The sequence below is a fragment of the Alligator sinensis genome, unplaced genomic scaffold (assembly GCF_000455745.1).
Source record: "Alligator sinensis unplaced genomic scaffold, ASM45574v1 scaffold65_2, whole genome shotgun sequence".
NCBI lineage: Eukaryota > Metazoa > Chordata > Crocodylia > Alligatoridae > Alligator > Alligator sinensis.
The window spans coordinates 1,344,183-1,371,176 of record NW_005842071.1 but is presented as its reverse complement, the minus strand read 5'-3'; the positions used below and the strand labels follow the sequence as shown (position 1 = coordinate 1,371,176).

The 26,994-nt window shown below is 42.0% G+C and overlaps 1 protein-coding gene across 4 annotated transcripts in view; it reads right to left on the bottom strand.

Annotated features, from left to right (window-relative positions):
• The window catches only part of MET (MET proto-oncogene, receptor tyrosine kinase), a 128,422-nt gene that overhangs the window by 15,821 nt on the left and 85,607 nt on the right, over positions 1-26,994 (bottom strand). For 3 of the 4 annotated variants that reach the window (XM_025204163.1, XM_025204165.1, XM_025204166.1), the window contains exons 9-14: positions 24,632-24,796; positions 23,477-23,576; positions 11,955-12,173; positions 4,423-4,569; positions 2,239-2,401; positions 487-627 (exon numbers count right to left, since the gene is read on the bottom strand). In XM_025204163.1, coding sequence (XP_025059948.1) covers positions 487-627; positions 2,239-2,401; positions 4,423-4,569; positions 11,955-12,173; positions 23,477-23,576; positions 24,632-24,796 — 935 coding nt within the window. The remainder of the gene's footprint in view (positions 1-486; positions 628-2,238; positions 2,402-4,422; positions 4,570-11,954; positions 12,174-23,476; positions 23,577-24,631; positions 24,797-26,994) is intronic. The other variant, XM_025204164.1, reaches the window with a different exon arrangement.

Sequence of the window (26,994 nt, the reverse complement as noted above, 5' to 3'; positions counted from 1 at the left end):
TGTGTGTGTGTGTGTGTATATATATGTATGGAATGTATAATATATATCATAATACTATATTATACTATATAAAATATTTAAAATAACTTATATATACACACATGAATACATGTAAAGCTTGATTTTTTTAATTGCCAGTTGACTTGCAGTGTTAGGCAGGGAGAACAGACAGGGGCAGGGACAGGAAGTGACAGCTAGAGAATGGAGGGGGAGCCAAGAGACCCAAGATATAGGAGTAGTTGGATCAGGGAGGGGAGTTACAGCCAGGGTGACCTCAGGGGTCACCGATAAACCTGTTGTGGGAGGCATGCAGCCTGTGGGCCACTAGTTGAATAGCCCTGTGGTAGGTACTAGAAGATATGAGGAAAAATGGTAAGATTTTGATGTGGTAAGATAAGTCAAACTCTTCTTGTTATATGAAAACAGCTTTGAAACGAGAAGCTTAATATAAGGCAACATTTCCTCAGGTTACTAACAGAATCCTACCTTCTAGAAAAGTTGATCTGTAGTCTACAGATTCACTAGAAACCATTTCTGTAGTTGGACTTACACTCCTTGCACTCACCAGCCTGTCCAAATGAGGAGTGTGCACTCTACCATCATAGCGAACTAGATCACCTCCCAAATCTAAAAATGGATGTAAAAGAAGTAATATTAAACACCTGTACACAGCAAGTGTCAACACTAATTAAGAATACATATGTAGACTGCAGATATTCTGCTGTGCTGACAAGGGAAGTTATTACAGCAGTTCTCAAGGTGGGTCAAAGCTAGAGCACCATGAAGGCTTCTGTATTCTATGCAAAGTGGACACAGTTCTTCAGGGACCATGTACTAAGCATAGCTGTAATGTATTTACTACAACCATTTTCTCCCTTCCCTAGTCTCCCTATGGCAGGGCTCATGGAGGGAGAGGATGGTTTAGACTAGAGCAGGTGTGGCCCCCAGCACTGTGTCATCTGGCCCATGGGCTGTGGCTCTGTACTCTAGAATGGGTGCACAGTAGGGCTGTGCAAAACAGCACAGTTCCATTTCGACTTGCGTTTCAAGGTTTCGAAATTCGTTTTGAATTTCATTTCTATTCGAAACTGCTGTTCCATTTTGTTTCATTCAAACAGTTTCATTCATTGTTTCATTGAAACAGTGACGCTGTTTCAACGTTTCACCCACAGGCTATAATGGGGAAGCTCGAAACAGCTTCTCTCATCTGGCAGGCAGATTGGAGGCTGCAACCCCAGGAGGCTGCAGGGGCTGTGCCAGTCTTCCCGGGGTTGCAGACCCCCGATCTACCTGCCAGATGAGGGAGGGAAGCCAGGTGCTGCCACCTGGGACTGGGGAGCTGGGGAAGGGAACTGAGCCCAATTGCTCAGTTTCCCTCCCCAGCCCTGTGATCGATCAGGCTGGGGAAGGGAAATGAGCCCAATTGCTGAGTTCCCACCTGAGCTGAGTTCCCCTCCCCAGCGCTACGATCAGGCCAGAGAAGGGAAGTGAGCCCGGTTAGCTGAGTTCCCCTCCCCAGCGCTAGGATCAGGCTGGGGAAGGGAACTGAGCCCAACTGAGTTGAGTTCCCCTCCCCAGTGCTACAATCTGGCTGGGAAAGGGAACTGAGCTCAGCTGAGCTGAGTTCCCCTCCCCAGTGCTACAATCTGGCTGGGAAAGGGAACTGAGCTCAGCTGAGCTGAGTTCCCCTCCTCACTGCTGTGATCAGGCTGGGGAAGGCAACTCAGCCCAGCTGAGCTCAGTTTCCTTCCCCTGCACTGCGATGGGCTTCTCACAGCCCAGCTGCAGGAGGCGGGGAGAGCCAGAGCTGCATTCTCTGCCTGGCTGGGCCACATGGGGCTGCAGAGCTGCTGGGAGCACAGCCTTGGTTCTCCCCCATCTCCCACCACCTGCCTGCTGGCTGCTTTGAAACTCGAAACATTTTGAAACCTTTCGACTAGCCTCATTTTGTTTTGAGGCTGTTTTGAAGCCCTTCGTTTCATTTCGATTTTGCTGTTTTGAGCTCAAAATGAGTCAAAACAGGGTTATTTTCAGTTGGCCAGGTCTGGCTACGCTCTTGCCCTTTACAGAATCCAGGTAGCAGAAAGGGGCTGAAATGCAGATGAGAGCTGCATCTTTATTGTACAATCACCACTGATGCGGTTTAAGAGTGGCATTCTCAGACATAGATAGTGCATACATTAGTCCATGTTTTAAAAACCCCATTTATAATTGTAATTACATCATGAAGTTAATCACCTGTACCTTTAATCTGTTTCTTCTTCTTCATCCACAAGAAAAGACCCACAAATAACAAAAGTACAATGGATATTGAAACAACTCCCACAGTCAATCCTGTGTAATTTGGATCTTGCTGAACCAATACTTTCCCAATAACAGTTGACAAAACGTCTTGCTTCCACTGGAAGAAACAGAAATACAAGAATTGTGATGCAGGGGAAATTTTTTAATTACCTCTGCTTTGTTCTGCTCCTCCCTCCTCCTCCTCCCAAATAAGTAATGCATATTTGCACTGAAGTAATGGGATCCAAGCCTTCCCATATGGCTTAAATCCTGGCTTTAAGAAGTTCCATAATGAGGGAGAATTTCAAGTAATGCAATGAATTTGCTCTGGTGTAAGCAAAATCAGAATCTGGTTCTCTATGATTTATTAAGTCTTTTCAGGGGACAAAGTAGCAGACGTAAACAACTACATTCTCTATTGAGGAATTCAGTCCTTACACACAGAAACTTAGCAGTAGGTGCCTACCTAGTACCTTGTGCTAATTTACCTTTTACATCCATTACACAAAAAAATACTACTGCATTCCTATTATTTAAAAAAATAGCCTAAATGTCTATAGGACGTGTCCTTTTGACCTATATACATGGTGCAGCTTCAGACTTTCCTCAAACTCCTGTATTTTTGTTTCCAGACTCATGTGATTCAGTCCCTAGCAAGTCAACAGTTTAGAAAAAAAAAAGCCAGACTAACAAACACTGGACAGCCAGCAGAACAAAACTATCACAGGTCACATGGCACTATCTCAGTCTGTTGGAATGCATTTGGCAATCCTTTTTCTTCCTTCTGTGCAATTCAGTCTTTTGGGCACTGTAATGGTAGATCTGCTTGTCAGAAAAGCAAAATTTCCTCTTTGCTGAGCAGGCAGCAATTTCTAAGGCCACCTCCCAAGAAAAAGGGAAAAAGCTTGTATCATCCTTTTATGCCAAACTCTTTGCTTCTACATGTAGAAGGTGCTGGGCATATTTGGTTCTTACAAGCTAAAGAACTTAGGAAATATGGCATAACAGAACCAATCAAATGAATTTACCTTAGCAGCTACATATGTATAAATATGTGTATGTATGCATATCACATAGGCATATGAGATAAGAAGGAATTTTCAGGTGTTGAAAAAACGTATAAGGAGTCCATAAGGCAAAAGGAGTCCAAATGATTTTATACTTGGGTCAGCTACATGCCCCAAAAAGTTGTACTTATTCTTTTTTTGCAAACTATCTTATTGTTACTAGTAATGTAGTAATAGTAGGATCATGATGGCACCTAGGAGCACTAGTTACAGATAAGGATCCCATTGTAACAGGTGCTGTATAAACAGAACAAAATGATAGTCCCTGCCCCAGACAGCTTACAGTCTGAAAGAAAGATATCATATAGCTTTCAATCCTACTTACTCATAAGCCCACCATTTTCACTGTAGCAGGACAGGATACATAATGGTTTAATTATAAAAAGGAACATCATTTCTTATCTTCCTTCATTCATCTTTCATCAAAAAACCCTAAAACATTCTTGTGGTGTCTTATGAATCAACAAAAGGTCATATCCTGGTCCAGTATAACTTAGTGGCTACATTCGCAATAACTCTAGTGAGATCGAGTTTTGGCTCATACTGAGTGAAATAATGGATTCAAGTATTTGTCCTGAATGTCATCAATTTACCAGAACTAATAAAACGAAATTGGAGAAGGTGGAGAAAAGATAATTTCATGTATTTGCCACATCAGGGGCCTGATCCCATGGATTCTAGTGAGACTTTTCCCAAAAAAGGCTTGCAGAACCAGGATTAAGATGACTGCTCTATTGTGACCATGTCCTTCCCATCTCTAGTTTCTTCCTACGCTTACACTAGAAGCTTTTTTGAGTAGGGACTGTCATTTTTTTCTGTGTTTATATAACACCTACCACAACAGGGTCCCAGTCCATGATGGGGGTGCTTACTTGCTGCCCTAATAAAAATAATAATGTTTCATTTAAAAGAATTAACAGTTCTAAGTAAGATTAAATTTAAAACTACTATGACTAACACTAAAGGAAGTGCACAAACTGGATTCACTGTGAATCCTAGGTTCAAGTTGTATTTTAAGTTTGTAGGTTCCATAATTACAGTGGCATTGTCATATGCAGGGTAGATATCCCACCTCTATATTTAGTTCACTGTTGGTTTTCAGCAGCTCACTGGGAACTGTACAGAAAACTGATTCTGACTGTGAGAAGATATTTTCACAACTCTTATTGCCAACTTTTAGCACCTCGCCGTTCACAGCTTCTGAGTCGATATAACTTCCCTGGGGGGGGAAAAATCAATTATTATTTTACATAAGTACTTCATAAAACCTAAGGACACTTGATTGGTTCAGAAAAACATTATAAATAAGAGCCAATTAAGAAATAAAACAAAATTAGGTTTGTATTGTCCAGTCAATACACATATATAAGTTCTGTTAATGAAAACAGCAGTTTGGCAGACAGATAAAGGGGAAATAAAATGTTTAAGGCTAAAACCTACTTTAAGTTACACTTATGCAGCCCACAAAGATTTCTAAAAATGTAAACATGCAAGAATATATTTGGCTGTTTTGTTCACCGTGTATCCTAGATTTTTGCATAATGCACATGAGAAAGGAAGCAGTATATGACTCTGTTGTTTATATAAAACTGGCATTCTGTTAGCCACAAATTACAGACATCTCAAATATTTTGTTTTGCAAGTGGAGAAGGGAGGTACATTATAAAGGGGAGATGAAACTTGTAAAGCAAAGAAGTGAATTGGTCTCATAAATGTTGGTTAAGTATATTGGTAAAATTAAACATAAGCATGCTCTGGTAAATAAGACATCATTCTAAAGCCCTATTCAATATTTTTGACCCAGCAAAACTCCTTTGGTATTCACATCCCAGACTCAGCTGAATAATTATTAGTACTTGTAAGATATTAGCATGTGAAGGCCCTGGTCAGGGTGAGGCCCCCTTTTGTGCTGTCCAAATATTTAAGAGGATAAGGTTCCTGCTCTGAGGAGCTCACAAACTAATTCAAGACAAGTAGAGGCATGATAAACAGGGCATCGGTGTACAGTGCAGTAGCTATTCTGTGAAAATTACTTGCATTCACATTCTTCTCCCAGGGTAAATGACAACTAAGGCATGGTAAGCTAGCCCATTTTTTACTGACAGGTGAACTACCTCGGCTTAGCATTCATACCAGAATAGGACAGAGGTACTCAACCAACCCCTGGCCCAAGGGCCAGATCCACAGCCAGTTCCAGCCCGCAAAGCCATGTAATCTGGCTGGTGGGTCTCCTCATGGGTCCATAAATTTGGTGGTGGAAGAGCAATGGCAATTAACACTGCCACTGCTTCCCTGCCTCCATATTCCCCAGTACAACATGGATGGATGGGCCTCAGCCAGGCTGGCCCCATGCACAAGAACTGGGCCTGGTTCCTGAGTGGCTGGATCAAGCCATAGCCCAATCCAGCTGTGTGGAAATGGCTTGTCCAGGGCCAGATGCAGCTTTGGGAAGCCAGGCTGGAAGCAGTCATGTTGGAACTGCCTGGCTGCAGTCCAATGCAGGTGTGGGGATCAGATCTTGGTGAGCTCTTTGCACACGGCTACACCGGGCACCGGTTGTGCCATTCCCACTTAGCTTCATCAGGCCCCAGCTAGGCCAAACCTGCACCACTCATCCAGTCCACCATCCAAAAAAACCCAGGCACCAATGGAATAGGATCTTGCACCCAGGCAATTATCATGGAGTAGCTGTTGTGCCTCTAGTCCCCACTCTCGTTTACCTTATAATAGCCTGCACATGTACACAAGCCCTAGTGTAACAATCAGAAGGAAGGGAGGGAAGCAGAGAGGATGAAGACAGCAGTAGAAGATACTCTAGATGGGTTAACCAAGGGAGTGTTGAAAAGCATAGCTTGCAGTGAGCTCCATGCAGGATGCATAGAAAACAAGAACTCCATTTTGTGATTTTTTTTTTTTTTCAATTCTAAAATGTATTTCAATCCCAATAGAAAAACTACTTTATGCAGGTTTTTGGGGGTGTGAGTAAGAAAGTGGGGGACAGAAGGTGGTAGATCCACCTAGGAGCCCCTGACCCAGCTCAGGTAGTGTGGGAATGCTCTAACCAATTCTTGGGTCTTGCTAAATAGCAACTGGCTTCCGCAGATGTCCTGGGTTGAAACATACTATGTGCACTCTCTCTGTCTCTTATCACTTTGATAAATATTTAAATATTAATTGTCTGACAGAGAAAGACTGACTCTCTGCCAGGATGGGAGACACCCACATTCAAGTCTCCCTCTGAATCAAGCAGAGCAAAGACCAATCTGGTTTTCACATCCCAAGTAGGTTCCCTGGGCTACTGGCTATTTTAGCTGTGTCTCCCTCTTTCATCCTGGGCCTGATGCATCTCCCTGATGATTTGCATTCAAAACAATACACTTCCATGAAAATAGAAGTTTATTTCTCAAGAAAAAATTGAATTTAGGCACTTCATTAAGAAATTCCTGACCAGTTCTGGTTAGGCCCTTAGGTTTTAGTTATTGCCATAAATATATGGCAGATTTTCTGACCTCTTTTAGTTGGAATTCTGCTTAGTTAAACACTCCAGAATTTAGCACAAAAATGTTGGGGATGGAGGGAAGCACCTATTAATTACTAATCGAGCAAGCAAATGAGAGCACGTTACCGGTCTTTCATGTTACTCTTTTTGCCTTAAAAAAAAAGTCTGCTCCTCACCCCTGCTGTGTTCTAAATGGTTGGTGCTTCCATAAGCCATATATGGCAGTTAGGTACTACGGTGAACAGCCATCTCACACCCATTCCACATACCATATGGCTCCACAGTTATGAGTATTTGAGCAATACAGAAAGACTAAAACACTTTGCATCAGCCTCAGGGGTTATAACTAGGAGCAATGAAATGCAATTAAATAAATGGAAAATTTAGGCTTAATATCAGCAATATTGTTAACTGAGAGCTCTAAAACTAAGGTAATCTCCCAACAGAAGTGGAGAAAAATTAATCAATTAAGTCATTTATATATGGACTGGCTATGTTTCTTAATGCTTTGATAGGCAACCACATAGAGCACCTTGAGACTGGAGCAGCAGGTTTTTTCCATCTTTTAATTCTAAAGCAGATTTATCTAAGGATTGTCTGGATCTTAATTTTTACATGAAATCATCATTTTGCAAATTATTTCTATTGCCAGAATGAGTTATGCTTAAAAATTAAGTCCTGTGGTTTACAAACCAAAAGTTTGGGTAGTCTGTATTTGTCTCAGTGTGTGCATATTATTTATAATCTGTAAAACCACAGGCTGTATTGTTCATTAAAGCCTCTGCTCAGATAGGAACAGGAAGGAGAACCAAGGTCAATACCAACATCGCAGGTAGGGACCTCTTAGGTATAATGTGAGAAAAAGGAAGCCCTCCCTAACCCCCCACCAGAGAAGCGGCATCAAGTAGCAGCATGGAGTACAAAGTAGTTTAGGTTGCTGCTGCTGGGGAGGGGAACATCCACCACATTTTTTTGCTGTTGAAGCCCATGTCAATGAAGTAAAATGCTGATTTCAGCAGTAAAAAATGGGTTAAATTCTCTGTTCTCACCCCTAAGCAGCTGTGAAATCTACTGCTGTTCGATAAAACAAAAATTTCCGGGAAGCCTTGTGCTCTGTGACACAAACTGCCTGCACCGCTGCTTCCTGCAGCTGGAAAGTGCAGGCAGAGAAGGGGACAGGAGAATGAGGCATGAGTGAGGGTACCTTTCTGGTACTGATCCCTTTAGGTAGTGCTCAGGGCATGTGTCCTGCTTGCTCACCCCACTTTATGTTACTGGGTAAGGTTTCTCTGTTGATGGAGAGGACAGTGAAAGCAGAAAAGACTCTAAAGTCTGGGGCTCTGCCCTTTCCCAAAATGACATAAATTAGGATAAACTAATTGACCTTCTTTCCATTCTCTGTCCTGCTTGCATTCTTAATTTATTGGTTTAATTCTTGAAGCTGAAGGACCCCTACGGAACAGCTGCTCCTGGACTCCTAATGGTATATAGCACACTTGTGAGCTCTATGCTGCTGAGAGTCAGGTATCTTTATACAACTCTGCAGCATAGACATACCCTGATTAAAAACAGCACTGAGAACTTTTCAAAAGGGCCTTAAAGAATGGTCACATGTGGAGTCAAGACACATTACACGGAGTGCCTAGAGCTGCCCTTGTAGGGGGTGTTGATCTTTCTTCTATTCCTAGGTATGTCTCTATCACTTGCCACAGTTAAGGGCAAGCTGCTGACCTGATCTGATCTGCACTTAAAATATCTGCTTGCCAGGCATGTCCAAATTGTGGCTTAAAATGAATACTGGCTTAGCACTGAGATTTCCTTATTGCTGAGCTGACACTGGGCTAGATGTAGGTACTACAATAGTATGTGATGGATATGTATTATATGGGAGCTTGGAAGAAGAAAACATGCATGCAATATGGGTGGTGATCAGTTAAGCAGAACCATAGAAGGAATTCAACAAAAGAGCAGGCCATGTGGGTAAATCACCCATTTCTTCTGCAGTTTGGTAGTGTTTATAAGTGCGCTGAGACAGGAGGTCATTTTTCATTTTCATTTCATGGGATGCACCAAGCAGTTAGCACACCCAGAGTTTAGGAGTACAGGTCACTGAGTATTTGGCAGGCAATAATTACATTCTCTTGCCTAGACTTGAGTTTTTTGGTTGTCCTAGATTGGCAGACAATAGGACTTGTTCTATAGCCTGTATGCTCTCCAAGTTGGCAGGAGATGGGAGCATTTCAAAAGCCATTTGAGTGGCAGTGGAGCAGGAGATTGCCCCGTGTCACTCTGCCATGACCCCTCTGACCGGGGTATGAATGACATTGATAGACTTCAAAGAAAATCACATACTTGGCAAGAAAAGATGGCTGGGAGGTGAGACCCTGAGAGACAGAGTGTAATATGGAATTCTGGAAGACTTTCACTGAAGATAAAAGCTGGGATGCAATGGCCTGACAAGGTCCTAGATAGTGCAAATGACTAAATGCATTTTTTTTTCTTAGTAACATTTCTTTATAAAACATCTTATGTTCATCAAGGGAAACCAAATAGAACCTTCCCATCAGTATCCCCAGTCATTTGTTGAAAGCCAAATATGTCACACTAGATTAGTTTGACTGAAAAACCCATGATAAAAGCTTCCCCCTACTCCTCTGAAACTAATTAAGAAAAAGATAAAAGAACTTTGGTTTGGTAGAACAGTTTGTTCACTGAAGCAAGTTGCCATTTAATTTCATGGTGCACTTGCTTAATTATTACACAAAATATGACCATGAGGCATGTCAACTTGTGTATGCATTTTTGTACGTGGGTAGGGGGCAAGGGAAGAGTGTTGCCATTATGGCTTATAATGACCTTTTGGCTCCCGAACATAAGTTCTAAAAGTTGCTTCAGTGTGTAGATGGAAGCATCCCACTATAACTAATTTTGTTTGGAGGAGGATGTTGAATTACTGCATGTTCATGCTTTATTCTAGGAGACCAATTTTCACTAATGTCATTCTCAAGCTGGTTGCCAGGAAATAATCAGGGGCATCAGGCTTAGGTAGGCAGCTGGCTAGGCACCATGGCTACAAGGGACACCAGCACAGCTAAATTATCATTGTGTTACTCTCCAAAAAGGCAGTCTTCAGTCAGTCTTCACTATCTGAAAGTTTTCCACCTACCTCCTTGACAACTAAGCAGAAAGAGGGTCAAAACTTAAAAGAAAATATAGCAAATAAAGTGCTTTGGTGGATAAGTGGGTTAAAAAAAATAGGGAGCAAATGTGAAATTTTTCCTACTATAAATATCTACCTCACACAGTGAGTGTGCAAGACCTAGCATACAGCAGAAATGTTCTGGTGCTACTGTCTGAAGACACTGAGCCATGGAGATGCTGGGTGGAGGGCTTTATTCCTGCCCTAGGCCTGCATAGCTAAATTTTGAAAATTCTCTCCACAGTATCACAGAGGATGGTTGTGGGCAGGCTGGGGAAGAGGCAATTGTGTAGTTAAGGCTTCTACATATAAATGATTAAAAAAAAAAAAGCTATAAAACGTGTGGCCAGAATTTGTCGGTTGGATGAAATGAAAGTATTTTGTAGAGAGAGTTCTTTTTTATTATGTTCTAGCTCATTTTAATCAGACATCTGCCTGATTTTTCTACCAACTCACCTACCTGGCTCTTTAGCATCTTGTCCATCAGACTGAAGGCCTTCTACAGTCATTGCTCCCGGGTATCTGTGCCATGCAGGTTATGTGGGTGTTAGGAACCCAAGGACTTCAAGGACATACAGCTCTGGAGCAACCCCCAAGGGGAAACTGCCACAGAGCCAGGCCCATATTTTGTTCCACACAGAATTTCACATTTTTGGTTTTTATTCTGAATTGGAACGAAACTAAATTTCAAAATCTTCTGCTCAGCACACTTACATATCTCTAGGCAGTCCTATACACACATGGCATGGACATAGATTGTCTACTTGTACTCCTATGACCAGTACAATACCTGGGAACTGGTTGTGCTTTGGCACTTTGATTGTGTTTCTCAGCACTGTCTGGCTTACCTCAGCATCCAGGCTGGTTACTCCAAACAGGCACTCATTACCAGGTCTGAAACCTTCAAAGATTCATAAATATTATGAGCAGAATGGACCACTGTGATTACCAGGGATACTGGTTTTCTCTGATTTAAAAAAATCCCTAATTTTCAGTTAAAAAAAAGTAACCCCAAATCCACATTTTCCATGATTAAAATGAAAAAAAAAAAAAAATCTCTCTCTCTATATATCTATATACTAGTGGTGTTTCATTTAAATGATGGGAAAATGAGGATATGGAATTACTTTTTTTAAACCAAATATTGAGGGGTTTTTTCAATCAGAGAAAACCAGGATCCCTGGTGATTACCTAGTCTGACTTCCTGTATAATACATAATATATTCAGTGTATAATGTCAGGGCAGCAGGATCAGTATGTCACTACAAATTTCATTTTCCTTTCAATAGAAAGGATGCAGGACCATGAAGTAGAAATGATTGAATCTTACAGAGCAGGCATTTCAAATTTGGGGCCAGATTCTTGGTTTTGGTACATTGCAACTGGACAGCTAAAAACACCCCAAGTTTTCTGTGTTGGAGTATACACTGCTTCATTGCTCTCCAACAGCTTGTAAAAGGCTGCTAAAAGCTGGTACAACTTAGTACCATCCTGAGGCTGCTTTAGCCTGCATGGATGCCAGACTAGCCTCTGGAAGTCCTGAGGACCAGGAAAACTACTTTTGCACTTCCACACGATATGCCAAGTGTACATCTGTAAGTTCAGCTCTTTTTCTTTAATTCATAGCAACTGTGACCTCAAAAAAACATATTATATGCAGAATACAATGTTCTCATGCTATTTACTGCTTCATTTTTTATGCAATTTCTTTTAGATCTTTTCTCCAATCTTTCATTAAAAAAACGAAACAGTTCCCTATTACACTTCAGTGTTATGACTTGTGTTTTAGAGCTTATTTGCTGGTATAGTCAGCAATATCATAATAAAATACTTCCATTTAGGTTTAACTGCTAAAAAGCCAGTTAGATCAAAATTAGGTTTACAAAACCATTTCAGCACTTCTTACCTTAATTTCTATTACATTTTGGCTGCCTCTTGAGATAACCACTGGCTTTTCAAAGTGTTTAAATACAGGGTTATTCACATAATCAAAATCAAAGTATAAAGGGGTGACTCCATCAAAAATAAAAAACACTTTTGTTACAAAAGGTAGTTGCAGATTGAAGGATTTAAGTGAAGGAGTTGTGCAGCAGATTATCTCTGAGTTAGAGCGATGGTTACATGCCTGTAATAAAAAAAAGAGCATTATTATTTAAATATCATACCTATGTTTTTCTTCAATGGGTAATATTGAGTGATAAAGATTTGGAAAACTAGACAACAGTAAAATGAAAAATAACTGAGAATTGCAGGCCAATGTATCCACCTAGAAAAAGAAATAAATTCAGACAACCCAGGATGTAACAGAAATTATATTAGGATAATATAGGAGAAATACTCCTACCCAGTGCCAAAAAGCCATGTGTTTCTGTGCCACAAAATCATAAATGTATTTACATATACAATTATATATTTAAAGCTCCAATTCTGCATTATACCATACACATGCTGACTGACTGCAGTCTGCCCTTGTAGTACTCATTACAGGGGATAAAACTGTACATCCTGGCCGCAGCTGGGGCAGAATGAACACACATTTCACCTGTTGAAGGTCCATGACTCTGAGTTTAAATGATTAGCAATGATGGCAGAGGTAGTACCAACCAGAAGAGTCTGTAGCAAGGGAAATAAGTGTCTACTGAGGCATGAATACTACCAAAGAAAATGTAGAAAAGTTCAAAATGGCTTATTGCTGGCCACTGCCTGACTGACTCCTTTGTACACAGTAGTGTATACCAGGATGAGGGAATGTGCATTTTCACAGAGAAACAGAGAATATAACCATATCCCTCACATTCTTCATTCTCACTCTTCTGCTACCTATCCCAATTGGAGGATTGCCTAGACCAGAAATAGGAAAAGAAGGCTTCATCACAGAAATACTGAAACCACAACACTTAGTAAAGCGTTGAGGCTGTGTGAACTCCTCACATATACCAGCCTCCTCCTGTGTGGTGACCAGATTTTCAAACGGGGACAGACAGGGGTGTCACAAGAACATTTGGGGGAAGATGAGGATGTTCAGTCAGAAAATAGTAGGGAGAGAGTCGCTCTTCTTTCCAACTCAATATCTCCCTTTTTTTAATTCAAAATAAAATATTGGTATTGCAGAGGCCAGGTGGGCAGAAAACGACTGCTCTCTTACTTTCTCCTGGTCACACAGCGCAGTCTTGTCTTTCCCCTCCCCAACTCCCAATCAAAGATCCTTCTTCATCAGCTCCTTCCATTTCCACTCCCACTCTCTCATATCCAGCTCTGCCAAACCTCCTCCTCCAGCCCAGCAGCACAACCTCCTCCTCATTACAAGATTGTGTCCCTACAACCCTTGTCTTGACTCAAGTCCCCAACCAGAGTGTGCAAATTCTCAGACTTGGCAAGCCTCACTCACGTGACAAGGATCCAGAAATTTTCCTTCACCTTCCTTCATATAAAAAAAACAAAACAAAACAAAAAAAAAACAACCCTCCTCTTCCATGCAGCACCATTTTTGTTTGGTCAAGACAAGGGAAGGTGAAGCAGAGAAGGATTTTGTCTGCATGCATAGAGAACCATATTAACTGTTTTGGGGGCTCTGGTGTAGATTAATCCCACGGAGATTTATATTCCTACTTTGTGCCTTTTCCTCTGGTGCAAGGCTATGTAACCAAATACCTGCCTGACTAGTGTGTGTACCCTATTATGTATACTCAGTAGTCATGTGGATGCATGTGTGTCCATACTACAACTGTAATAGAATCATAAACTATGTGTAAGAGCCAAAATGTCACTTATGCAGCTGGAAAATTGCTTTGAGTGTATAAAGAGTAACATAATTTGGCCCTACCCCTTTCCAATAGTGTGACTGACATAAACAATATTAATGATGAAGCATAGGACCTTCTGCACCTACAGACCAGCCATTTCTGGTATTCTGTGTTCTTCTCCAAGACATTTCCTTAGGAAAATATATTACTGTTGAATAACTATGTACATTTAAATAGAGCCAAAATCCTCTCTCTCTCATTTTTGGGGGGGGGGGGGGGGAAGGAGAGGGAGGGAGGTGGAAGGGTTATATTGGTTCTCATTATAACATCAAGCCTGAAGGTTGTCTTGAAATTAATTTGCATTTGCCTCTTTTATGCTAAGTTAATGCAATACAATTTATCTGTATATCAAATTAGGATCATAATGTTTATAGCTATTTACTTACATTAGCTTGAAACATGGGATTAAACTATCTGTCTACAAATCAGCACTTTTACTTATCTCACAATTATTATTCACGTTTCCATATATAATATAGCGAAATCTTAAATTTGGCAAGAAAAGCATTTTCAAGGCTTTGGAAAGGACCGTTAGAGTTTTCAATCTGTATTACGTAGCAACTAACTATTGGCCAAATTTGGTCTTTATTAAATGGGTGCAGTTCTGATTGAAGGTAATAGTGAGGAGCATTTGGTTTTATAGACCAAATTCTGTCATTAGATATACCTGTTGTAGCAGAGGCTGAGGCCAAGCCTCTGCTATACCTGCACAGAGCCAGCTGTGCTGCTGGGAAACTTACCTGGACGGGTCCAGATGAGTGGCACATCCCCAGTGCACTGGGGAGGAGGGTCTGGGGAAAACCGAGGAAACAGGTAGGTACCTGGGGCATGAGAACACGTGCCCCAGGGAACCTGCACTGATTGGCTCAGAAAGAAGAGCACAGAGTTTAAGGGAGGATGCCAAAGAAAGGTTCGGCATCCCTTGAAGTGTTGACAACCCATTGAGATCAGGAGCTGTGAGGACCCAGGGAAAGGGGATCTCCATTGGCCAAAACTTCATGAGTTGTCAAGACTTGGATAAGCCATGAGTGAACATCAACCGTGCCCTCCCAGAGAGATAAATGACAGCAGACTGTGGGGTGATGTGGGTCATCCCAGCCAACCCCTAGAGCTGGGGCCAAGCAGGATGGCTGGTAGGAACAGGGTGGGGAAGGGAAGCATATGGGGAATGGGATGGGGAAAAGACCCGTCGAGAGGAGTGGAGCTTAGAGGGAAACTGAGGTGGCCAGAGCAAAGAAAAAATTTGCATGGCACACCAAGGAGAAGAAAAGCAGGGCCTTAGCCAGCTGGTGAGAGCCTAGCTGAGCCATCAAGCCTGGGAAGAAGCAAGAGTGATCTTTTTTTTTTTTGGAGAAAAATTAGAAACACTGGAGACTGAGACTAGGAAATTCCTCCTTGATTTACTTTCTCTGTGTCAAGGAAGGGCCACTGGGGAGAAGGATCTCCAGAGGGCTTGATTTATGGTTAAACAGGGCTAGGTCCTGCACCTGGGCTCCTCAGAACAACTAAGGCTGTGCAGCCTGAAGTAAGGCTGGAAAGAGGTGAGAAAGAGTTAAATATATGAATCCAGAGATAACTTCAGGAATTTTGAGTTGCACAAAGGGAAACAGAGACAACAACTGAAAGAGAGAGAAGAGAGAAGGCAGCCACAGGATAACCCTATTAACTAAGTGCAAAGAGAGAGTCAGCCAGAGGAAGCAAGTGTCAAGGAACTGCAGATTAAAGAACCTGACCAAACCCAAGAACAGACTTTACTAGGCATTCCCTGCCTCAAGACCAACAGGAATATCTATCATCAACCTGAAAGGAAAGGGGCAGGGTATAGGGGAGGTGGAGCCCTGTGGAAGAACAGTGATCCTGGCAGACTGATATCCACCCAGAGAGTCATCCATTCTCCTGAATATAATTTTACCATCAGGGTGTGGCAGGAAAGTGGGGAGGTGAGGTGAAGCTCAGTGGAATTCCAGCATGACAGTGGGGTGGAAGTGCACACCTGCTCATACCTATGCAACCCTTTTAACATCTATATAATTTCAACAAAAAGTAGCATTTACCGCTATATTTCTAGTGTTTACACCTACTACTGCTTTGCTCTTTTGAAAATAATGTGACCTATGTGACCTATGCTCTATAACACTTTTTTCTTCATTGCATGAACCTAGAGATAATTATTTGAGTAAGTATGCTGGTGATAGAATTTATCATGAAAATAATACTTTATCATTTTAATTGCTATAATTTACTAAATTCATTAAAGATGCCAATAATGTGTTATTGGTCAAACTATATATATATACACACACGAGTGTTTCAGAAATTAACATAATTTCAAAATAAAATAATTTTGCGTGCAATCAGTGGGAAACTACACAGCAGCAGGGAACACTGATGGCAGCACTGTTGAACGTACTCATTTATGCCTATCTAGAGACATTACATCATGGCAAATAAAGTGATCCAGTATTTTTTTCTTTTTGAAATGAATGACTATGACTCAAATAATTATCTAGGTTTATGAAATACAGAAAAAACTTGATATAGAATATAGGGCACATAAGTGTGTGTGTGTGTAACAGTATATACACTCTCTCTCTGAGAGAGAGAGAGAGAGAGAGAGAGTATATACTCTCTCTCACACACACACACACACACACACACACACACACTTATAAAACCAAATACTTTTTAGGTAATCGCTGTAGTTATATTTGATTAATGTGAATTCATTACACATTTTATCTACTGTAGAGTAGTGATGTCTTTTAAATTAATAGCAGTGGTATTCATAACTTTGTTTGAGGCTATCTGCTGGAATCAGATACTTTACTTCATCAGGCTAGTCTGTGAAAGGGACGCTCTCAGAGAATGATAAAAATCTAATAATGCTCTTTAGAGGTGATGCAATGTGACGGATTGGTAAGGTCAAGAAAAATCTTATTTGCGATGCCCTTATTGTTACATGATTTGACATGACATTTTTACCTTGAAATTGGTTTTAGCAATTGAAGAATATGATGGTTTAGTTTTCAAGAAATATTGGATTGAGAATCTATAAGGAAAAACCTGTAATTCAATTTATTGCCTACTCAATTAAGATACTGCCTATCAGGCAGCACCTTTAACTTTTATTTAATTAGGCTTTAAAATACATTTACTTTAAAAGCTAAAGCTGTATCTTTTTCTGACTGCAATTCTCAGCTGAAAAATATATGGAAAAAAATGATGCCAAAAATGTGGAGTGTTTCATAAGAATAAGCAAATAATACACTCAGCGGGGAATAATAACCCTTCACACAATGCATGTGACTCACCACTTAAAGGTATGTATTCTTGCTTCATTCATAAAATATGACCCCTGAGGCAATTAATTCAAACCTGACCTACAGAACCTGATTCCCAATTTGATTTTTTCACCTGACACAACAACAGAAAAAATGTGGAGGAAGATCTTCAAACTTTAAGGGGTCACCCAGCAGCTGACCCAGATAAGATGGGGCAAATATGGTTTGTGTTACAGGATCTGAGGCAGTCAGAAGTGGTAGAGGGGATAATTTCACCTCAGATACAAAGTTTTAAATGTTGGCATTTTCCAATGAGTGAAAGATAGATGAAATGTAGGGCAAATTGGAAGTCTTCTAAACTATCTCTGCTGTGTATCTCAGAGGCTAGAGTGATTTCTCAATGACCCGTTGAAGAGGGAAATGATAAGTAGGGATAAGAATGCAGTGCCTGATTTGGGGAAGTGCAGCCTCCCATTTCAAACTGTTCTTACTAGCTGAAAAGAAGATAAAGGTTACTTTACTGAGCCTGTGGATCCCGAAGATTTGTCACAGAATGCCAGTGCTACAGTTCAGGCCCATGCACTAGTCAATATTAATGATTCAGTGACCTCTGCCCCTCTTTCTGTTCTATTAATCTTTTGGATAAAAGAGAGATGAAACGTGGCCATTTGACATGGCACATATTTCCAGTCTGTCAGATATATGGACCATAACATAGACTAGGTTCTCTCTGGTTCCTCCTTTCACATGCATAGGCACACTCCAAACCACACATATGTACAAGTTTAGGCACACTCCAAACCTGTAAGCAAGCCAGTGAGACTCCTCTGGATGCGTCTTCAGTGAACATTTTCAGGCATGCCAGACACCAAGGGCTCACAAGTGGGTGCAGAGAGATGACCAAAACAGATCCACTGCCTTACTTTTGACGTCTGGAGCATGCCTGCAGGTTGAGTGGGTGTAATGTGCCCAAGTTCCTTGGTGCTGAGACTTGCTGCTGCCACAGTGTAGAGAAGCCCTTAGACATCTTAAAGGTAGAGCAGGATCTGGTCTTGTATCTTAAAGGCTGTGGAGGTATGGGACTCCTTGCATACAAAAAGTATTTCCTAATTTTATATCCACAGACATCTTGGGACTTTCTTAAATAGAAAAGTTTAAGAAGTGGGAATAGAAATCCAAATTAATGGATGCACTGGTCCATCTATAGTAAAGGATTCCCAAATGACCACTTGCTTGCTATTAGGAAATCAATGCAAAGTACAGGCTTTTAAAGAGTAAATATTGACCTCAAATGCTTAGGGAATAGAATATATACACTAGCAAGACCTAGAGCAGAGGTTACAGGGATTTTGTTTTTTGAACAAAAATTCAAAATTCCTTTGGAGATGCCAAAGGTTAGATTGTATAAAGCTATTGCAAGGGTGGAGTAGGAAGAGAGAAGATGCAGTGACTTGCCCCACCAAGTGGCCATAAGACAGCGAAAGGGTATATTTATATTCTGCAGGAAATCCCACCATTTCAGAATGGGTTTTGTTCCTTACTGGAATGGAATGAGAAACATCCCTTTGAACAGAAATTTCCAAAATCTTTGGTTTGGAAACATTAACACACTGTAAATCAATAATGTTACAAGAAACAATGGCCACAAGCTAGCAGAGAGCAGATTTAGATTGGACATTAGGAAGAACTTCTTCACAGTTCAAGTGGCCAGCATCTGGAACGGGCTCCCAAGGGAGGTGGTGCTCTCCCCTACCCTGGGGGTCTTCAAGAGGAGGTTGGATGAGTATCTAGCTGGGGTCATCGAGTATCTAGCTGGAGTCATCTAGACCCAGCACTCTTTCCTGCTTGTGCAGGGGGTCGGACTCGATGATCTATTGAGGTCCCTTCCGACCCTAACATCTATGAATCTATGAATGTTGAATCATATTTTTAATAATGCTGAAAAGTTAATTTCAAGAAGATAAAATGTATATTATAGAATATTAAATATATATACAAGCACACTATCAAAATTAATATTTTAATATGGTTTAATCTGAAATGAAATGAATCATAATGAAAAAGTTGAAACTAGACATTTAATCATAATGGAATGTTTCAATATTATTGGACTGAAGCAAGAAAGTCAAAGTAATTTATTTAAACATGTAGAAAAAAAATGTTGAAGTTGACACACCCCCATGAAACTACATTCTCTAATGGAAAACTGTTCCAGGGAACATTTTGTGACCAGGTCTAATACTAACCTCTTCAAAGGTTTGTGAAGAACAGCCCTTTAAGACGCATGCTTTAAGAGAGACACAGACAAATTGGAGCAAATCCAGAGGAGAGTAAAAAGAATAAGGGGTTTGGAAAACATGACCTACGTGGAAAGGTTGAAGGAACTGGTTTTGTTTAGTCTAGAAAAAAGAAGAGAAGAACATGGTAACAGCCTTTCAGCATGCGAGAGGTAACAACAAAGATGGTGATCAATTGTTCTTCGTGATCCCTGAGGGAAGGAGAAGAATAAATTGGCTTCATTTGCTGAAAGAAAATTTAGATGTAATACAAGGAATGTATGTCTCTCTAAAGGAGGGAATTTGGGAGGTTGTGGGTTCTGCTCTGCAAGAAGTTTTTAAGGACAGGTTAGACAAACATGCCAGAGATGGCCTAAGTACCTTTTCTCTGCTGCACAAGGTGATGGGGGTTAGACAATCTACTGAGGTCCCTTCAACTCTACCTTTCTATGATTCTATAAAATTTAGTTCTGCCTTGACTTTAGTTTTCTCTGTACTTTTGAATAATATTGGATAATGATGAGGACAGCTTCTCTGCCCCAAGTATACCAAAGTGTAAGAGAGAGGATGTAAACTTGCTATTTAAAAACTGAAAAGAAAACAATAAATGAGTCCATTAACTTTGCCCAAACCTCTCAGTCAATTTGCTTTATGCTGTGCTGCTTCCCACTCTGCTGTCTGGGTTTTATGTATTTAGGGTCATATCGCATTATCCCCTTTGGTAATATGAAGCTGGGAGCTATGTTGCTTTGGCTCCAAGTGAGGGAAGGAGAAAAAGGACACATCTCCTCAGCACCATTGCCCCTATTCTTAGCATCATAGGGCTAGGGGCGGAAATTACACAAACTGATATGTCCCAGATTCCCTCCAGATTAAAGTTAACTCACAGTTCCCCAGCATCTCAGGATGCTTTGCACCTCCCCTGCAAGCCCCACTCCCCCTGTCCCCCTTGCAGGGTGGGCAGGCTAGCCTTGGCCCAGCCTGTCTGCTCCAGCTGAGCAGGGAGGCATGCTCTAGCACCTCCCAGCTTCTGGCCTGGGCCACTGCAGGCATGTGTCTGCATTTCTGGAATCAAAAGTGAATGTCTGCTTACTTGCTTATTGGTTCAATCTATGCAGTTTAGACTAACCTGCAAAGATTGAATCAACTCAGCCTCAGGCTTTTTGATTGTTTGTACTTAGCCTTGAAGTTCTCTGTGGGTGTTATGTATGGTCTGGGGCTCAGGATCCACACCGTAGAATGAGGTAGGGTGCATTCAAGTGTATTCTCTAGTGGCATGCATACAGGATCTTCCATCTAATTTTGCCTTTTCCATATTACAGCAAAAGCTTTGTTATCTGGCACCCATGGGGAATGGGGGGTGCTGGATAACAAAATATGGCAGTTACTTGAGAGGCCCAAACAGGCGTCTTTCCCTGTTTGGACTGCCGCCTCTCCTGCCACATTACCCCCCCTCCCACAGGCCCCACAGGCTGCTATGCCCCGAGCCATGGGGGCTTGGCAGTGCAGGCTACTTTGCCCTGGGCCATGGGGGCTTAGTGAAACAAAGTACCACGGCGGGCACTTCTGGTTTCGCTTTTACCTTACAAGCCGGCATGCTGGTTAATAGAGCATGCCGGCTAGTAAGGTGCCAGATAACACAGCTTTTACTGTAATTCCTTTTCTCATCACGGTGTGGAGTCTACTTTGAGGAGTTATTTGGGGACAGAGGCTTGTGGGGAAGCAAATAGCAGCAACACTCCATCTTGGTTGCCACAGAAACACAGGAAGTCAGGGGTCTCCAGAGGCAGTGCAGAGGAATAGAACTTCTGCCTGGATACTTTTAGGCTCCAGTTTATCTTTTAAAGAGACCCACTTTTTTTTATCAGACAAACCTATTTATGGGCAGACCTGATCCTACATATCCTTGTACCACATACATTTTTGATGCCAGAAATAAATTATGCTGAACAGCATCAAAGATAATTTTGATTTTCCTTGCCCCCATTATTTTTTAGAGGCAGATCAAGGGAAGAGAGGTAATTTTTCACAGACAGAAGAGGAGGGGAGTAAGCTACTGTTTAAAACAGACAGATTGTTCCCTAGTATTCGAAGAATCTTGTGAAGGAGAGGACTCTACGGCCATGTGTAGACAAAATGAGGGGCATGTGTGCATAACACTAAGTAGGTTAAATGCTTTTACACCACTTTAATGGAGTTTATGTTTGCGCGCATTGGCAGTGTACTGCACAGTAATTCCAGCTGATGTTGCAATTTCGGCGGTGTAATGCACCTTAAAATTACTTGGGGTGCAGCAAACTAGAACTCTTCTGAGGAGTTTTTGTTTGCTGCCCTACAGCCACGGAGTGAAGCACTGGGCTCCATGCAGCTCCATGGCTCTGCAGGAAGCCCATGCAGGCAGCCTGGCAGCGGCCTGGGAAAGCAGGCTCCTCCCAAGAAAAGCAGTGAGCCTGATCTTTTTTTTCCCCCCCTTGAAGCCTGCCTGCATGAGCTGTGCGGGCTGCCTACCCAACCACCTGAGCTGAGTGCCTGTGGGTGGGTGCTGCCAGGGAGGGGGGCGGGGCTGCGGCTGCCATGGAGGGAAGCACCAGCCCCCACCTGCAGCCCAGGAACCACTCTACCCACCAGCATCTCACCCTCCCCTCCCCACTGCCAGAGAGGCAGGTAAGTTTGGGTGTGTGCATGACAAGGGGGTTTAAAGGGCTCTAAATTGAAGTGGTGTTTTTAAAAACTCACTGCTTCAATTTAGGGCTCCCATTTCATCTACACACACCCTACAGTTCTATCTGATCATTCTCTCAGGTGTTACTAAATGCAAAGAACAGAAGCCCCCCTGAGATCTGTATGAGAGAGCTGCCAAATTCAGGTATCTTATTTATCTGTTTATCTGATTTTGAAAAAAAAAAATAATAGAATTTTACTCAATGTTTTCTTTATACTTTTAAGAAAATCTGAACCAGGTAAAAATCTGAATTCCTAACACACCCCAGATTCTTTCTGAAATCAGTGAGAATTTTGATAAGCAAGGGATTCAAGATAAGCCCTGAAGTGATTTTACATGTGCTCACAAGTAAAAAGCAAGAATGTGAACAAGCAAGAATGTGAACAATCTACTTCATTTTGAAAGGAAGAAACCCCAGCACCCAGACTCAACACGTAACACAGCAATTGATTTCAGCAATGAGCTCCTACTTTACAGGTTCAACTTTTTCCCTTTAAATACTCACACCTGGAGTTCTACATTCATATTGAATGATGAGTGCAGCTGGAAGCACTGCCTTAATGTTACCAGTCAGACCCCAAATTCACTGTAGTGCATTTGTTTGCAGGTCAAAACTGTACGCACAAAATTAAGAGTCTCAGGTTAGGGCTAGCTAAAATAAACACTCCAAAATAACATGATATTTTTTAGCATTAGTTCAAACACAATGAACACTATGAACCTGAGCCTGTATGCCTGGATATTACTTGTTAATAACTGAACTACTTAAAAACATTATGTTTTCATACTGTAACTGACTTTTTAAAACTTGTACTGTTTTATACATTTTAATTTTCACAATGTTTTATTTTAAAATTATACAAATCTGTGATGTTATTTTTTATTCATACTTATTATGAATTTTTTTTTTTATTAAATAGTGCTCTGCAATTTAAATTGCATTGTATCAACATTCAAGTGTACAGTCCTTGACAATAAAGTCAAGTGGAGGCTTGCAGTTGACTTTGACAGTAGCACAAACTGGCCTTAATTTCTTAAATAAAATGACTCCGCCCAATATTATTTCTCCTTGCAAGAATCCCTTATAACCTTTACATGTTATCTTCATTGTTATGGCTAACTGATTTTTTTTAAAATTTTCAAAGTATCACTGATCTTTGCTGCATGCAGGGGAACCATCATAATGACATTTTCATCCTGTCTTATCTGGTTCTTAGTGAAGTCAACAGAAAAACTTCTACTCAGGACCTCAAGGTACAAGTTGAAAACAAGCACTTTTGACCAAAGAGAACAGAGATATTCAGAATATATTGAGATTAAATTTACCATCCCAGAGACTGACTTACCACAGTGAAGTTCTTCCCTAGCTTAGGTACAGTGATTACCATCTGAGGAAAGCACACGGAATTCAGGTTGATTCCATGAGCTGTGATTGTACTTCCACCGCTGGTGAAAATTAAAAATAATTATTTCAATAATTGTATTTTCTATAAAGAGCCATATAAATAAATACATTTTAGATTAAACAACAGTCTAAAAGTAAATTTAAAAACATGAAGGGTGAGTTTCAAATAAAAGCTCTGGTGTCTCTTAAAGTATTATTCTGAGAATTAAGTTCTCTTTGCCTTGGATGTAAAAATCAGAGACAGAAAGAAACATACAATAAATATATATTTTATTGAGATAGCAGAAAATAAAAAGGAGCTGTGCAACTGAAGGAGGATACAAAGGAATCCCAACTATTTCTAACCTATTTAAAATCACTGCTTTCAAAGGTATCAAAAAACTTTTCCTTTTCATTTTTGACTTCTTTGCAAGGACAGATAATTTGTGTTAAAGCTAATACAATTATATAATTTTAAAACGTATCTATATAATGCCCTCTCCCTCTCCTTCTCCCCCTCTACACACACACACACACACACACACACACACCCTCTATACATAGCATTTTACCCTCGTAGCCTTCCCTTTGGGTATTTAATATCCTGTAGGATTTTGTAAGCAACTACTGTTCAAGTTCTTCATCTGTAGTTATTGCCTTATACTTAAAGCTGCTTTTTGGACATCAAATCTGAAAACGTGTGATCATCTTAAATGTAGGGAAAACTTGTAATCAGAGCAATATGGTACATATACGAGTTGCTGTGTTCTTTTAAAATTAATCTGCTGTTCTATTGAATTTGTATGTTAAGATGACATGTACATTAATCACTGGAATGTCTAAACATAGCATGCAAGGTGCATTTTGCAATTACAATAGATGCATCTCATCTGGACGTTATAGGCACACTCAACAACAGTGAGGAGTCAAATCACATTAAAAATTGACAAAAAATTCTCCCATTCACCTTTGAAAGGAAGTGATCTGCCCTCTGCAACTGAACCATAATAGAAGCAATTGGCATGGCAGATAGAGATAAAAATGCAATTTATTTTGATAGATTACTGTACAACAGTGTCATTCTTCTCTCCCATTTCTATGAGAAATTTTTACTTACCTAAGAAAAGATTTGGTTGGATGGATTTTTAAAACAATGGGGTCTTCTCTGTATGTAAAATGATCTTTAGTTTTTCGAATAGCTAAGTCAATTTCCATTTTAACAGGATATTCTGATGGAATTTTTTGTGCAGGAGTATAACATTCTACAACGCTATCAGATACCCTGAAAGGAAAGTACAGAAAAAAGTCAGGGAACTTGTGATGTGACATGAGCACACTGCAGGGTAGGGGCCTGGACAACTAAATATTAGAGGATTGTCATGGCGGGGTCCTACAGGAGGGCCGTGATCTCCTTAAGGCTCCTTCCTCCGTGCCAAGTCGGCCCAAGGACACCCTCTGATTCTCGCCCGCCACGTCTTTGATGTTCTAATATAGATTAGGAAGGCTGCCTCACGTCTTCTTGGACACGGTCCGTTGTAACCTCTGGTCCTGTAGACTCCCGGACCCCTCGTGGGTCTTGTCCTGCAAATGGGTGCTTTGGGGCACCCTAGCCTTATGGGCTATGCGTGGCTCCAACCACCCCTTATACCATGCCCCAAGCCTCGCAGTTGGAATGGACGTTGGACTGTTACTCTCTCTCTCTCTACATACACTGCCGCCCCCTCCTGGGGCTCTCCTCGCCCTCTCTCGGGGCCTTCTCTGCGCCGTCGCCCTCTCTCGGGGCCTCAACATGCCCGTCACTGGGCTTCTCAATAGTGCCCCCTCCTGGGGCTCACCACGCCTGCACTGGGCTTCTCAATAGTGCCCCCTCCTGGGGCTCACCACGCCTGCACTGGGCTTCTCAATAGTGCCCCCTCCTGGGGCTCACCACGCCTGCACTGGGCTTCTCAATAGTGCCCCCTCCTGGGGCTCCCCCCGCCTGCACTGGGCTTCTCAATAGTGCCCCCTCCTGGGGCTCACCACGCCTGCACTGGGCTTCTCAATAAGGTGCTCCCTGTCCGGGGCTCGCCGTGCCCAGCTTGGGCTTTCCAATAACGTTGCCCCCTTTCTGGGGCTCTCCGTGCCCACGCCTGGGCTTCTCAAACGTGCTGCCCCCCCTATCTGGGGCTCGCCGTGCCCACACTTGGGCTTCTCAATAGGGCTCCACTCTCGGGGCTCGCCACGCCCACACTAGGGCTTCTCAAACGCCCCTCTCTGGGGCTTGCCGTGCCCAACTTGGGCTTCTCAACAGTGCTGCCCCCTGTCTGGGGCTCACCATGCCCAACTTGGGCTTCTCAACAGTGCTGCCCCCCCTCCTGGGCGCTGGGGTCCTCACACTCCTCTGTGAGGCCCCTTTGAGGATACTGCGCCCTCACTGGCGCCGGGGTCCCCACGCCGCTGTGGGTTCCCCCTGAGGCCTCCTCCAACCCCTTATAGCCTCACCCAAACCACCGGTGTAACATCAACACAAACTCAAGCCTCTTGGCTACAACTGAAACATAAGCCACCTGGCTATAACTTAACCTCATTGCCCAAGCCTCCAGAGCTGCCATGAGCTGTACTTGCGATCAGGCTTCTTCCTGCCTCTCTGGCTGCTGGCAGGGAACTGCCAGCCTGGCCTCAGCCCTGGGCTTTATAAGAGCCAGGCCTTGCCCCTTACAGCCAGCTGACCGCTGTCAGGTGTGGGTCATTTGCTGCCTCCAGTTGCCCTGGCAACCCGCAGGTGGGCTCTTATTCCCTGCTAGGGCTCTTTTCCCTGGCAGTTTCCCCTCTCTAGGAGCAGGGCACCTTAGTGCTCTGCGACAAGGATGAAGAAATGTCATTTATGTTAAATATTCTTTACATTGTAGTTATCCTTGTCTTTCCAGCCCTGCTCTGGTGAGAAGAGACTGAAATATCAGTCTTAAGGACTGACTATATCAGTGGTTCTCAAATTGTGACTGGAGGGCTACAAGTGACCCAATCATCACACTGCTGTGGTCCATGTGACATTCTGTTAAATGTATACACAGGAAGTAAGTTGTGTGGGTGTGGCCCACATTGAGAGCTGAAAGTATGGCCCACTATGGCAAATAGGTGAGAACCACTGGGCTATATGAAGCACAGCTGGAATTTTGGTTTCAGAAAATATCAGCAGGGAGGTGAAACTGACTCTTGCAGGTAACAAATTTAGAATCAGTGTGTGCCTCAACCATCCCCCATCTAATAAATAAATATAATTTAGTAGAACAATTGCAAGTAGAGAATTGGGGAAATGGGCCATACTACTACACTCCATAGCAGAGGCATAACAAGTTGCCTGGGTGTTTGGGGCAGCTGCAATACATAGAGTCACCAGTGACTTCCGTCTACAGCTGTGTGTAGTTGCAGAGGCAGCAACTATTTCCTGCCCTTCCTTGCCCCCCAAAATTGATGCCTGAGGCTGCTGCCTCAGTTGCATTG